Source organism: Camellia sinensis, chromosome 15, assembly GCF_055761805.1.
Source record: "Camellia sinensis isolate YWXY chromosome 15, ASM5576180v1, whole genome shotgun sequence".
NCBI classification, from domain to species: Eukaryota; Viridiplantae; Streptophyta; class Magnoliopsida; order Ericales; family Theaceae; genus Camellia; species Camellia sinensis.
The window spans coordinates 41,755,192-41,771,042 of record NC_138975.1 but is presented as its reverse complement, the minus strand read 5'-3'; the positions used below and the strand labels follow the sequence as shown (position 1 = coordinate 41,771,042).

The 15,851-nt window shown below is 39.3% G+C and overlaps 2 protein-coding genes across 2 annotated transcripts; both read left to right on the top strand.

Annotated features, from left to right (window-relative positions):
• Positions 1–10,485: 10,485 nt before the first annotated feature.
• Positions 10,486–11,079, top strand: LOC145812949 (putative mitochondrial protein AtMg00860). The gene has a single exon (XM_082908198.1). The coding sequence runs from the start codon at positions 10,486–10,488 to the stop codon at positions 11,077–11,079; it is 594 nt and encodes a 197-aa protein (XP_082764324.1).
• A 113-nt stretch (positions 11,080–11,192) lies between these two features.
• On the top strand, positions 11,193–11,726 carry LOC145812948 (uncharacterized). The gene has a single exon (XM_082908197.1). The coding sequence runs from the start codon at positions 11,193–11,195 to the stop codon at positions 11,724–11,726; it is 534 nt and encodes a 177-aa protein (XP_082764323.1).
• Positions 11,727–15,851: the final 4,125 nt, after the last annotated feature.

Sequence of the window (15,851 nt, the reverse complement as noted above, 5' to 3'; positions counted from 1 at the left end):
CCAGATTTTAGAGTCGCCACCTAAATATTTTGTTTTGGGAAGTTTAGGAAACCCTGACTCGTGCCTAAGGCCACGTGTCCGTCATCACCAAAGTTGCCTCGGCTCAAGAACTTGGATACGAGAGGGGAAGGTCTTGAAATGAGCACCCCCCCTCGCCTGATCAAAGGATCGACCTCTACTAAGCATGATATGTTGTTTTGAAAACACATGTGTTCTTATTCCAATTTATTAATCTAAAATTACTATGTAATGCACACAGCACACAAGTATAGACTAAATCACTCAACTTGGAACAAAACATCCCATGCTTGTTTTTTTGAAAATGGTTTAAAGATGCTACTCGTAAGTAGGCTAAAACGCGGATTTCCCACCCTCAAGTGGGCTTAGAAAACAACATGATTTTGCCACTTCGCAAAGTGGGCTTAAAACGCACATTTTGATGAATTGTTCCAATTCAAGCAATGAAGCTTTCATCTGCAGGAATTCATGCAGTTAAACACTTAAGCTGTTAGCCTCGTGGCAAGCATGCTATCATGGCAGTCACTTACACACATGCAAGGATGCTAAAGCATAAACACTCACAGTGTACTCCGAGCCAAAATAGAAGCTAGTTAGTAATCAATGCATGATCCTAGCTCTACAGAATGCCTAATGCAACACATGCAAAATGCAACCAAGTAGGCTCGGCTATTTAAGATGGCATATGAATGCTACACTTGATATATGTATTCAAATAGGAATTGAAATACAATGCAGTTTGAATGATGCGCCGAGCCAGGTGTATGCAATATGAATGAATGATGCACGCATGCAAAGTATAAGTATGCTAATTGAAACATGCCCTAAACTAACCATCGAAAGCTAATAAGTAAAAGGGAGAAAGACGTGAAGTTGGAAAACATGCATCACACACACGCACACTTATTACAAAATTTGCCCTCTCGACGGAGGGTCCGAATAATATGAAAGCTAACTAGCTACGCTAATTAAGCTAACTATTACAAACCAACTAATTAACTAACTATTCTAGCTAATTAATTATTACAAACCGAATTGAATTAACTAACTATTCTATGTTAATTAAGTACAAGCCAAATTAATTAATCAAACACTTAACTAATTAATTACAAAATAACTAAGCTAATGAACTAGTTTAGGTAAGCAATTTAAACAAATGGCCTCGGGAAGCGAGGGGGATATGCATGCTCGTCGGCTTCACTCAGAAAGCCATTACCGTGCCCCCAATTGCCTCTGTTTGCATTTGATTTGATCTCTGAGAATTGCACAATCTCCTGAATGTTTTTTCTCCAACACAAGGACCTCCTGATGGGCTGCCGACCAGAAAAGGGGGCTGTAGACCAATTGTAGACCAGAAAAACTGGTTGTAGACCAGAAAAACTGGTCGGTCAACCACCCTTACTGGTCAGCAGAACAGAAAGTTTGCCAACCTCCAGTTTTGCTGCAACAGAGAACAACAAGGGGCATAGCAGTGTATTTGCAAGATATGTGTGCATAACCACCCTCCCTATCATTTCTCAAGCTCAAGAGAGTGCGGTACTTGACTCTCGGGCCACCAATCGAGCATCGCAACGCATAATGGCCGAGAAGCCAAGTTTGCACAAGGCAATGTCAATGAATGCACAAATAACACAAAAGGGCCTCCGCCTCTATCACGTTTGATCAAGAGGGTCGGCGACCAAGAAATGTTACACGTTTCATCACTTGGAGTATGAAACGTGCCACATTCCTTGTGTTTGGATTAACGTCCGATCCAAACACAATGCAATGCAAGCAACATGTTTATCTTTCACATGTTTTACTTTGTTCATTTTGTTTACTCTTTTTAGATTACCAATTAGTCCCTTAATCGGTTAAGTCCAAAAGTGAGAGTCCTCTAATTTTGAAAGAGTATCTAAGCCACAAGCACCTTGAGCATGGAAGAAGCTTCATGTCGTTGGTTAGTAGATACCCTCAAGAGAAGGTTAAAACTATTAGGCATGAACGTCTCAATTCCATGCTCAAGCCAACAAGCGGCTTAAGACTACTTTCAAAGTGATACAACAAATGAAATATGGCATGCAATGGTATACATTTCAGCACTGAAATGGCATGCTAAACAACATTAAATCACGCAAACAATGCATGCAATACATGCTTGAGGTCAAAGGCATTGAAGATAGCAAAGAGCATAACACCATAGGCATTCAATACGAAGCCTAAATGACCAAACCAACCCTGGACAGAGGTTAAATATGCCAAAACAGTGGCTGAAATGAACCGAGAAGATAGCATGAAAAGCAAGAAAATGATGTTCATGCATTAGCTCATAAACAAGGCATAAGGCTCAACTCTCAAACACAATTAAAGAGTGATAAACATGAGAATATGGCAAAGATATAAGCTCTGAAATACCATGCCAAATGATGCCAAGGCATGCAAACATCACAAGTATTGCATGGTAGGGGCCTCAAAACTCAAGACTAGTGAAGCCATTTACACTATAGCTATACAAAGTAAGCCCCATAAGGCCAAGGACACCCAAAATAGTCCAAAAGCATGTCAAAATAGTACCAAAACATGCATGGAGTATAGCCAAGACAAGCTAGAATGAGAGGCCAAAACACCACGTACACTAGGTTAAGGAGCATGATTGCACTACAAGTGCAAGAACCAAGCAAAAGGTGATCCAACCAATTAAAATCAGAGTTATGGAATGCCAAAAAAACACCAAAAATGGGCTGAGACTAAGCCAAAACATGCTAGAATAACAAACTAACTCATTAGGCATGCAAGGCTAGCAAAGAGGATTTACACTACAAGTGTAAGAAGCATGCAACAAGTGATCAAACCAACTTAAAACAGAGTTATAACATGTTAAAAAATTCACAAAAACATGCTCAAACTAAGCTTCAAGAAGGGAGAAATACATGCTCATTTGATAGGCCAACAATACATGCTAACAAGACAAAAGGAGAGGGGACCACCCTCTCCTATTTGGGACCTCAAAACAGGGTTTTTACCACTGAAAATACCTCTGATTTTTAGTGGTGAAAAGGCCAAAAAAGTTGGATTTGAAGGTGGTGAGAAGTTGCACAAAAGGCCTCACAAGCTAAAGAACAAAAAGTGAGAACAACCCCTTAGCCAAACAAGGCACAAACCAACACTTTTAGGACTGAAAAATAGAGGAAAAACAGAGGTTTTTGTAGTTCAACACCACCCCAAAAACAGCCCCAAAGTAGTTGAAAACTACGGCAAAACAATAGTGCACAAAGAGCTTAAAAGGTTAGACTTTTACCTCTTGAAGCGTAGCAGTAAAAACAGCCCCAATTCTGAGCTAAAATCACCTTTTGGAGCTCAAACAAAGTCCCAAAGAATCTCAGCCCAATGGTGGTCAAGTTTGGTTAAGGAAGTGTAGGCAAAGGAGAAGTATATCTCCAAGTGCATGCACACAAGGGCGAGAGGGAGAGCAAACTAAAGAGAAAAGCTGAAATTTAGCTCTGGAATTTGTAGATAGAGAGAGAGAGAGAGAGAGATTTTAGTGTGAGAAGCTCCCACAATTGCTCAAAAAATGTTCTCCTGTTGAATATATGAGATATGGCTTCATATATAGCAAAAAGCAAGAGCTTGGTCGAAATATCTGATTATAGGACAGCTGGAGGTTGTGGAAGACAGTTGGAGGGAAAATATCTTCAAAATAACTGAGTTTGGGGCCTTAGTTGTCAGTCAGCCACTTTTTCTGGTCGACCGGCCACCCCTGGTGGTCGACTGGCTACTTTTCTGGTCGATAGCCCATTTTTCTGGTTGACAGGCAAAATTCTGCTTTCCAGGTCCAACTTCAAATAGGCATATCTCCTTCATCTGAACTCCTTTTCAGGTCATTCTTGTGTTCAAATTGAAGCCCCGGAAGTAAGATTTCCAATGGTGGTATCCTTGCATCAAAATTCCAACTATGAGAAAAGTCATGCCTGTTTTGGTGAAGCCACTCAGTTTCGATCCTACCCGGATTTATGCCGAACTTCTCCTCAACTAGTTTTCTTCTCTCCTCTCTCATTTTCTTCAACTCCAAATCCCTAAACAAGGTGTTTTGAAATATTTTTCAAAGATTTCATATCTCTTTCATTCATTTCCACTTTTTCCTCGCTCGATTTACCGAAAAGCGCAACATTTAACGAAATGCAAGCCTCGGAACATCATAGGAACTTTATTTCAAATATATTTTGAAAGAGAGGATTTTAAGGTCTAAAAACCATTCAAAATAGCTTTGGTCCAAAATGAGGTGTAAGGTTGGGATTTGACTCTCCTCTTGCCGAAGGAATCAAACCTTTGCACTGCACAACTTTCACCACAAAGTAAGCCATCAGTAGCGCCCAAGTCTTAAGGGCGGTCAAAAATGAGGTGTCTACAGTTAGTGATCGGGTGCATGACAAGCCACTTACACATCCCACTGACGTCTTGTTTGACCTAAAAAAAGAGTACGGATTGACTATTAGTTACCACATAGCCTGGTTAGGTGTAGAGAAATCAAGATGAGAAGTGTATGGTGACTATCATGTTTCATTCGATCAACTTAGGTGGTACGCTGATACAATTATGCAGTACAATCCTGGAAGTTATGTGAACTTGGATTTCGAGCAGTCAACTGGCCGATTTAAGCAGTTCTTCATATCATTCAAAGCTTGCATTGATGGATTCAACCATATCCACCCATTATTGTTCCTTGACGGCACACTTTTGAAAGGGAGATTTAAAGGCAATTTGTTTGCAGTAACGAGGAAGGATAGCAACAAAGGTACGTGTCTTATGATAATTACTACAGTATTCCGTATCCTAACGCATCATATGGCCACTAAACACTTTATTAGTAGTCCACTCCAGCAGTGGGGGATCCCCCATGGAAAATTTGTTTCCAATTTAATGTTATTTTTATACCATTGTTCATGTTGCTGTGAAATGTGAAGAATTATTAATGTGAACATAAACATTGTTAAACCTCCCTTTACACATCTAACGTAACACTTGTCACAACTCCCAGGTTTATTTCCATTAGCTTTCGCTATCATTGACTCCGAAACGACTGCAAATTGGACTTAGTTTTTACAGTAACTCGCTAACGTTGTCAACAGTGCTCGAACATTAACTTTCATATCTGATCGGAATGCTGGGTTGCTCGAATCCTTGCCTACTGTATTCCCATCTGCACATCATGCATACTATTTGCAACATCTCCGAGCAAATTTCATGGACAAATTACAGTGGGTTGACAACCGTGTCCATTTTGGTTTAATGGCCAAGTTGCGTGAATGTGCATACGCTCCAATCGAGGCTTCGTTTCAATACCATTTGGCCAAGCTAAAAGGACCAAGATGATCTAGGATAAATAATTTTTTAGAAGATATGCCACCGAACCATTGGGCCAACGCATATTTCAGGATCGTACGATACTTACGTATACTACTTGCATTTGTTTGCCAGTACATATTTGACACTGTGAACCTAATTTCCATTTGAAAATACCTAATATTTGATAGCATTGTCATGATGTTTTCAAAATGTCGACAGGGGCAAACGCTATGGACAGATGACCTCAAACGCTGCAGAATCGTTCAATAAATAAATACTTAAGGCCCTGTAGACGTCCCCGAACGTCCCGGGAGGATGAATCCCGTTTTATTCATTTGGGCTCACTATAGTTCAGGACTCAAATGTCACGGTCCTGTATCTAATCTCGCAGAGTGCAATGCAAGACCGATGAATCATCAAAGAGTCCAAATCCGGCAAATCGTTTTTGAAAACAGATTTTTTTAAAAGAAGTGCCGAACATGGACTGCTTTGCTAGATACAGAGTTGCCACCTAAATATTTTATTTTGGGAAATTTAGGAAACCCTAACTTGTTTGCCTAAGGCCACGTGTCCGTCATCACCAAAGTTGCCTCAGCTCGAGAACTTGGGTACGATTGGGGAAGGTCACTTCGTGAGCACCCCCGCTCGCCCAATCAAAGATCGGCCTCTACTAACCATGATATCGGGTTTTGAAAACATTATATGCTTAAATCTCTCATTAGATATGTGATTATATGTGTGTTTATATGTATAATATGAAATTTCATGTTGAGATGAGGGTAGTACATGTTTATCAATTTGTATCTGTCAGTTATGAGAAAATCTGTTGAAATTATGACATTTGAATTAAAAATTGAAAGCCTTAGAAGCATGATAACCGGAAATTGACTTTACAGTTATGATGAGAATAATTTTTAGGCCATAATATGAAGTTTTGTAAAAAATTGAATTGTAATGAATTATTTAGCTTTATTTGGCTAAAACTCTTACTTGAGCCAATACTTAGACTCAAAACATAAAAATTTCTCCCGGGAAGGGCTTTAGAGGAGAAAAGAAGAGAAGAGAGGAAATGGGGAGAGAACTTCACCTAGGGCTTGAAGATTGAAGAATTGAAGAGGGGTTTCAAGGAATCTAGCTTAAGGTATGTTCAACTGACCAAGATTACTTTATATCTTCCCTTAATTGATTAGAATCAAGACTTAGAATGAAGCTTTGACACCCATGGAAGTTAGGGTTTTGGGAATAATGATCTTGCTTAAGTTCACATCATAGAATTCATAAGGAGTCCTTACAATGGTTTGATTGAGAGTTAATTCTTGCATTTTGAGTTGGTCTTGAGTTAGATTGAGATACTAATATTTGGTCTTTGCATGTTTTGAACTCATATATTTATATATATATATTTGTTTATGTTTGAATACACCATGAAAAGGGAATAAATGAAAGAGATATGCAAATTTGAGTTTTATGTGTGCAATTAAAGTGAGCTATGATCTAAGTGGGTTGTATTTATGTTTATTATGGTCACATGTTATGGTTTTGGAAATGAAAGTGTTTGAAATAGTGCCTTGAAACTATCTTTAGAAAGTTTGAAATTTGTTGGATTTTCGGACTGCACAGCAGAGCCAAGACCGCACGTGTGGGGTTCATGGCCGCACGTGCAGGATGCACAGGCACACATGTGAGGCTCACAGCCGCACGTGTTGAAAACAGGGGAGGCAAGGTTTAGATTCTAAAATAAAAGCACCTACAGGCCGCACATGCAACACACCCCTCCGCACGTGCAGTGAGAGGTCTCCGTACGTATGGGAAATGAGGAAGAATTCTGTTATTTTCTACTACCCTTTTTGACCCTCTAAATCTATTAATGTATATATTTAATCCCTCCAAAAGGTTTAAAATTGATTAATAAGTGAACGAAATGGGAGAATGATGAAAAGAAAGGAGCTAAGAAAAGAATGCATCGCTCATTGGTTTATGTGTGATGTGTAGGTCACTCGCCAGAAGGGACCACTGCACGACTGGATCACTATAAATAATATTAGTGTAATGACACGTTGAAAGTTACGAATTATATATTTTTTTTCATGAATGATATGGTTTGTACAACTTGTGCTTTGGTTAAATTGATTGATTACTTGACCGTAATGACATGTGAATTCGGCCCGAGGCCGTTTTGTTATTATTGGTTCAGAGGCCATTCTGTTCTTATTGGACCCAAGACTGTTCTGTTATTATTAAGACCGAGGCCATTCTGTTATTTTGTTGGGCCCGAGGCCATTTTGGAATGTATTGATAAAAAGGACATACATGTATTACGTATATATTTTGCAAGAGACATGCTCGTTTATATGCTTTCTTACATTATTATTATTCACTGAGCCTGGCTCATTCCATATTCATGTATGTTTTGTAGGTGGCCAGCTTGGAGGTCAGCCCTAGGTCAGCTTCAAGCGTCTTTTGAGGACTTATTTTGTTAAACCCAAAGTTGGAGTCTTTTATCTTTACTACCACTTTCTTTTTGTTATGTTCTTGGTGGCTTTTGTTCAATGCTTTATGATCATGTAATTTCTAGGTTATGAACTCTTTGTATATAAACATGACTTGGTTTGTAGTTATATGAACTGTGCGTGTAGACTCCTCCGTCTGCACTTAGATGTGTTATGATCCTAGCATATTTGCACAACTCAATGGACATTCTTTTACATAATTGCTTCCGTTTTGGACCCCATTAATAAATAAATAAATATATATATATATATTTTATTTTTTTTGGAAATTTTGTTTTGAGGCCTAAGTACAAGCTGATCATGTCCTAAACTTTTAGGGACAGGTTTGGGTCGTGATAGTTGGTATCAGAGCATGAGTACAAATCCCACACACGTGTCCATTGAGCCATAAGCGGTCTAGAAAAGACTTAGGCTACATGCATGATGTTCCTCTATGTTGTGAATTTCATATGAAAGATGACTAATGATCAATTTTTATATCTACTTGTGTCTCTTTTTCTTTGCATTATAATTCTTGATATATAGACCATGGTGAGGACAAGAAAGAATGATACAGAAGACTCTACCTCCGCACGGCTTGATCGATTGGAAAGGATGATTGCGGACATGGCAGAAACTATGAGACAACAACAAGAACAGCAACAATAGCAACAACCACCGCCACCAATGTCGGTACCACCACCAGTGGTGCAAAACCATCATGTTGAAGACCGAACCATTGCACTGACAAAAGAGTTTAAGAATATGAAGTCACTGTTATTCAAGGGGGGCATTGAGCCGATGAAGGTTGAGGCATGGGTACTGGATATAGAGAAGTTATTTGAGGGCTTTCCATGCACCGAGGCACAGAAAGTACAGCTTACAACTTTGACTCTTGAAGATGAAGCACAGAGGTGATGGATGCTCACTCGAAATGAACATCAAGGTTTGACCTGGGCTCGATTTGTGGAGCTTTTCTATGATAAGTATTTTCCACGATACATGCGGGATAAGAAAGTGACAAAATTTGAGACTCTAAGGTAAGGGAATAAGACGGTGGCAGAGTATGAAGCCCATTTTTCCGAGTTAGCCCACTTCGCACCACACATGGTGGATACGGACTATAAGAAAGCAAGAAAGTTTGAAGGAGGACTCCGAAATACTATTTTGGATCGAATTAATGTGTTGAAATTGCCTACCTATGTTGATGTGTTGGAAAGGGCAATAGTGGCCGAAGGTAACATAGCTGCTCAAAATCGGATCCCTGAATGGAAGAGGAATAGATAGAATGCGCAAGCACCAAGGGGACTAGTGACATCACAGAACAAGAAACCAAACTTGGAAACCTCTAGTACTTCTGCCTCCACTCATGAATCAGCACCAGCTTGTCCAAAGTGTGGAAAAATGCACCGTGGGACTTGTTATCGGGTAATTGGGGCTTGCTTCAAGTGCGGAAAGACGGGACATTTAGCAAGAGATTGCCCTCAGAGAGACCGAAAAGATGGGAACAGAACTACTACAAGTTCAGTCGACTCAACTCCAGCTCTAACTACAAAGACTGCTACGAAATCCACCAATACCAGAGACAATGCTAGACAGGGAAGAGTATTTTCTCTCATTCCTGGTGATGTGCAGAATATTGAGGCTGTAGTGTCAGGTACATTCCCTATCAATGGTTACTTCGCTCATGTATTGTTTGATTCGGGTTCTACCCATTCTTTTGTGTCGGGAACCTTTGCTAGTAAATTGAATAGACCTAAAGAATCGTTGCATTATGTGTTATGTGTTTCTTCACCATCGGGGGGTTCTATGTTGTGTACATCTATTTATCTTGCTTGTGAGATCATCATTGGGGATGATTAGTTATATGTTGATTTGTTGCCCGCTTGACATGGCTTATTTTGATATAATTTTTGGGATGGATTGGCTAGGTAAATACCATGTGACTATTGAGGGTACGTCTAAGCAAGTCATATTTCGACCTCCGGGACAATCTGAATTTATGATTATGGGACATGGGGCGATTCCACCGCCGTACTTAATCTCCGCCATGAAAGCGTGTAAGCTATTATAAAAGGGTTGCAGGGGGTATTTATGTAGTATTTTGAATGAACAACTAGCGGATATGTGTGTTGATAATATTCCAGTTGTCCATGAATTTCCGAATGTTTTTCCAGAGGAGTTTCTGGGAGAGTTAGTGGACCATGAAATTAAATTTGTGATTGATATAGTACTGGGAACTCGACCAATTTCAAAAGCTCCTTATAGAATGTCACCGGCAGAAATGAAAGAGTTGAAGATACAGTTGCAAGACCTGCTTGACAAAGGCTTCATTCGTCTGAGTACTTCTCCTTGGGGCACACCGGTTCTTTTTGTTAAGAAGAAGGATGAGACACTTCGGTTATGTGTTGACTACCAGGAGCTCAATAAAGTAGCTGTAAAGAACAAGTATCCCTTGCCTAGGATCAATGATTTATTTAATCAACTTCAAGGTGCACAAGTTTTTTCAAAAATATATTTGCACTCTGGATATCATCAGTTAAAGGTAAAACCCGAAGACATTGAGAGGACTGCTTTCCGCACCTGATACGGGCATTATGAATTTCTGGTTTTTTCGTTTGGGGTTACTAATGCACCGACGGCCTTCATGGACTTAATGAACCGTGTTTTTAAGACGTACCTGGATGACTTTGTGGTGATGTTCATTTATGGCATACTCATCTATTCCAAAAACACTGAAGCTCATGAGAGTCATTTACGGTCAATTCTTCAAACACTAAGAGAGAAGAAATTGTATGGGAAATTAAAGAAATGCGAGTTTTGGTTACAGGAAGTGGTGTTCTTGGGACATGTAATTAATAAGGAGGGTATTTCTGTGGATCCACATAAGATAGAAGCAATTATGAATTGGCCAACTCCTACGTGTAGCTTCTTGGGTTTAGCAAGGTACTACAGGAGATTTGTACAAAACTTTTCCAAGATTGCAATACTGCTTACCCAATTGAGCCAAAAAGGGGTTTCGTTTGAGTGGGCAAAACAAAGGGAAGTTATTTTTCAGGAGTTGAAAACTAGGTTAACTACAACACCAGTTCTTGCTCTACCATCTGGTACTGAGGGGTTTGTTATCTATAGTGATGCCTCCTATAAGGGATTAGGTTGTGTACTCGTGCAAAATGGAAGGGTCATTACCAATGCTTCTCGCCAACTCAAGCCTCATGAAAGAATTATCCCACACACGATCTGGAACTAGCCGCCGTGGTGTTTGCTTTGAAGATATGGCCGCATTATTTGTATGGTACGACATGTGAGGTTTATACCGACCATAAGAGTTTAAAATACTTCTTTACCCAAAAGGATTTAAATATGAGACAAAGACGGTGGTTAGAGCCTATCAAGGATTATGAACTGCAAATCTACCACCACCCTGGCAAAGCTAATACAGTTGCAGATGCTCTTAGCCTAAAAAGTATAAGGAATTTGGCAAGCTTGCTTACAGGGTGGGAAGAGTTGCTACATGATTTGGCAAAACTGGATATGGAAATTGTGTTACATGGTCAAGATGCTGCATTAGCAGCAATGTCAGTTCAACCGGCACTTATGGAAGAAATTAAGCAACAACAAATAGAAGATGAGTTCCTGAAGAAAATTTGTGATGAGATGGAAATAAAGGCAAGGCCCGGGTTCATTCTTGAAAATTCGGTGTTGAAGTTTAAAGACAGACTGTGTGTCCTAAATGTCCCAAAAATCAAGAGAAGAATTATGGAGGAAGCACATATGCCTAAATTTTCCCTACATCGCGGTAATGCGAAAATGTACCAAGATTTGAAGCAGAATTTTTGGTGCCCAAGTATGAAGAAAGAAATTGCAGAATTTGTTTCGAAATGTTTGCAATGTTAACAAGTAAAAGTAGAGCACAAAAAATCGGCGGGTCTACTTCAACCTCTCCTAATCCCGGAGTGGAAGTGGGAACACCTGATGATGGATTTTATTGTTGGTTTACCTCGAACACCCTTAGATATGAATTTCATATGGGTTATTGTTGACAGGCTAACTAAATCCGCTCATTTCCTGCCTATGCAAACTCAATATAATGCGGATAAACTTGCTACTGTGTATATGAATGAAATTTTCCGATTACATGGTGTCCCGGTTTCAATTGTATTCGATAGGGATCTGAAATTTGTGTCCAGATTTTGGTAGAGTTTACAGGATGCCATGGGAACAGAGTTGAAATTCAGTACGGCAGTCCACCCCTAAACGAATGGCTAATCGGAGAGAACAATACAAACATTGGAGGATATGCTTCGGATATGTGCCTTAGATTTCCAAGGGAATTGGGAAACGTACCTACCATTAGCAGAGTTTGTATACAATAATAGTTTCCACTCGAGCATAGGGATGGCACCATATAAAGCTTTGTACGGAAAGAAATGTCACTCCCCAGTGTGTTGGGCTGAAGCTGGTGATAGATCATTGTTTGGGCCTGAAATTATACAAATGACGACGGAGAAAATCAAAGTCATTCGGGAAAGATTGAAAACCACTCAAAGTAGGCAAAAGAGTTACGCGGATCATCGACAAAGGGATTTGGAATTTGAGGTGGGTAATTATATTTTTGTGAAAGTCACCCCAATGAAAGAACACACAAGATTTGGCAAGAAGGGTAAATTAGCATCCCAATATGTAGGTCCGTTTCAAATGCTGGAGAAAGTGGGTCCGGTGGCTTATTGTATTGCTCTTCCACTGAGTATGGGACAAATACATAACTTCTTTCATGTATCCATGTTACAAGGTTACCTCCAAGATCCTTCCCATATTGTAGATTACCATCAAATTACTTTGCATGACAACTTGATCTATCAAGAGAAACCAATTCAAATTTTGGATCGATAAATGAAACAATTGCGAAACAAAACAATTTCGATGGTAAAAGTTAAATGGCAAGAACACTACAGGAAGGAAGCCACTTAGGAAAGAGAAGAGGAAATGAGACAATGGTATCTAGAGTTATTCTCAACTTGAGGTAAAATAAGTTTTAGGGACCAAACGTCTTAAAGGGGAGAATAGTGTAATAACCCGACCCTCTCATATGCTTAAATCTCTCATTAGATGTGTGATTATATATATGATTATATATGTGTTTATATGTATAATATGAAATTTCACGTTGGGATGAGGGTAGTACATGTTTATCAATTTGTATCTGTCGGTTATGAGAAAATTTGTTGAAAGCCTTAGAGGCGCGAAAACTGGAAATTGAATTTATAATTATAATGAGCATAATTTTTAGGCCATAGTATGCAATTTTATAAAAATTTGATTCGTAATGAATTATTTAGCTTTATTTGGCTAAAACTCTTACTTGAGCCAACACTTAGACTCAAAACATAAAAATATCTCCTGGGAAAGGCTTTAGAGGAGAAAAGAAAAGAAGAGAGGAAAGGGGGAGAGAGCTCCACCTAGGGCTTGAAGATTGAAGAATTGAAGAGGGGTTTCAAGGAATCTAGCTTAAGGTATGTTCAACTCACCAAGATTACTCTATATCTTCCCTTAATTGATTAGAATCAAGACTTAGAATGAAGCTTTAACACCCATGGAAGTTAGGGTTTTGGGAATAATGATCTTGCTTAAGTTCACATCATAGAATTCATAAGGAGTCCTTACAATGGTATGATTTGAGAGTTAATTCTTGCATTTTGAGTTGGTCTTGAGTTAGATTAAGATAATGACTTTCAAATCTTTGGTCTTTGCAATATGTTTGAATGCACCATGAAAAGGGAAGAAATGAAAGAGATATGGAAATTTGAGTTGTATGTGTGCAATTAAAGTGAGCTATGATCTAAGTGATTTGTATTTATGTTTATTATGGCACATGTTGTGGTTTTGGGAATAAAATTGCTTGAAATAGAGCCTTGAAACTATCTTTAGAAAGTTTGAAATTTGTAGGATTTTTGGACTGCATAGCAGAGCCAGGACCGCACGTGCGAGGCTCATGGCTGCACGTGCGAGATGCACTGCCGCACGTGCGGGGCTCACAGCCGCACATGCGGAAAATAAGGAAGGCAAGGTTCACATTCTGAAATAAGCACCTGCAGAAGTTTGAAATTTGTTGGATTTTTGGACTGCATAGCAGAGCCAGGACCGCATGTACGAGGCTCATAGCGGCACGTGCGAGATGCACTGCCGCATGTATGGGGCTCACAGCTGCACGTGCGGAAAATATGGGAGGCAAGGTTCACATTTTGAAATAAGCACTTGTGGGCCGCACGTGCGGCACACCCCTCCACACGTGCGATGAGGGGCCTCCGCACGTTCGGGAAATAAGGAAGAATCCTGTTATTTTCTGTTACATTTTTTGACCCTCTGAATCTATTAATGTGTATATTTAATCCCTCCAAAAGGTTTAAAATTGATTAATAAGTGAACGAAGCGGGAGAATGATGAAAAACAAGGAGCTAAGAAAAGAATGCATCGCTTATTGGTTTGTGTGTGATGTATAGGTCACTCGCCAGAAGGGACCACTACACGACTGGATCATTGTGACTAATAATAGTGTAATGACACGTTGAAAGTTACGAATTATATATTTTTGTTCATGAATGATATGGTTTGTACAACTTGTGCTTTGGTTAAACTGATTAATTACTTGACTGCAATGACATGTGAATTGGACCTGAGGCCGTTCTGTTATTATTGGGCCCGAGGCCGTTTTGGAATGTATTGATAAAAATGACATACATGTATTATGTACATATTTTGCAAGACACATGCTCATTTATATGCTTTCTTACATTATTATTATTCGTTGAGCCTGACTCATTATGTATTCATCTTTGTTTTGTAAGTGGCTTGGAGGTCAGCCCTAAGTCAACTTCAAGCGTCTTTTAAGGACTTATTTTGTTAAACCCAAAGTTGGAATCTTTTATCTTTATTGCCACTTTCTTTTTATTATGTTCTTGGTGGCTTTTGTTCAACGCTTTATGATCATGTAATTTCTGGGTTGTGAACTCTTTGTATATAAACATGACTTGGTTTGTAGTTATATGAGCTGTATGCGTAGACTCCTCCGTCTGCACTTAGATGTGTTATGATCCTGGCGTATCTGCACTACTTAATGGACATTCTTTTACGTAATTGCTTCTGTTTTGGGCCCCATTAATTAATAAATATATATATATATATATTTGGAAATTTTGTTTTGAGACCTAAGTACAGGCCGATCATGTCCTGAACTTTTAAGGGCAGGTTTAGGTCGTGACAGATCCACAGCCCCTTATTGCATGTGCAGATTTTGTAGAAGCCAAGCTGTACACTGAAGGTGTGACCACTTAGTGTACTAAGAAAGTCTGATGTAATAGCCGAAGTGACGGTTGATGATGAAGTGGCACGCCTAAAGCATCTAGTACAAGAAAGTGCTGATGAGGAGTTCATCATCAAATATGCCAATGATGCCTGGCTATAGGCAAAAGGATCAAGATCAAGAAGCCAGGCCATTGGCTTTAATCAAATTTTCAACATTGGACATAAAGACAATAGTCCAAAATGTGCAGAAAGAAGAAAAAAAAAAGCCATGGTGATTAGCTGTAGTCAAGGGCAACAAGAGGCCAGACCTTTGGCTTTTGGTAAGTATTGTGCATTGGACATTGAAACTAAAGTCCAGGAAATACAGGAAGAAAAGGCTCTATAGATAGATTTTGTTTATGAAAAAGAGAGTAAGGATGTTGAACCAGAAAAGGTAGGAGTAGAACAAGTTGAAAGGGTTGCTTTGAAGGTAGAAGAAGTCAAATGAGGAGTATCAGTGAGTGCTCAAGTGCAAGATCCCTTGGAAAAAGTCAACCTAGGAAAAGATTTAGTACAGCAACCCACCTACATTAATGCTTGGTTGAGTCCTATTGACAGGAACCAATTGTTGGTTGTATTGAAACAATATAAAGATTGTTTTACTTGGTCATATAATGAGTTGCCTTGGTTGGACAGGTCATTAGTGGAACATAGGCTCCTAATGAAGCCTAATTTCAAGCC

What these genes read in the sequence shown, in the direction of transcription:
- LOC145812949 (XM_082908198.1), top strand. Translation starts at nt 10,486, where the DNA reads ATGAACCGTGTTTTTAAGACGTACCTGGATGACTTTGTGGTGATGTTC.
- LOC145812948 (XM_082908197.1), top strand. Translation starts at nt 11,193, where the DNA reads ATGAGACAAAGACGGTGGTTAGAGCCTATCAAGGATTATGAACTGCAA.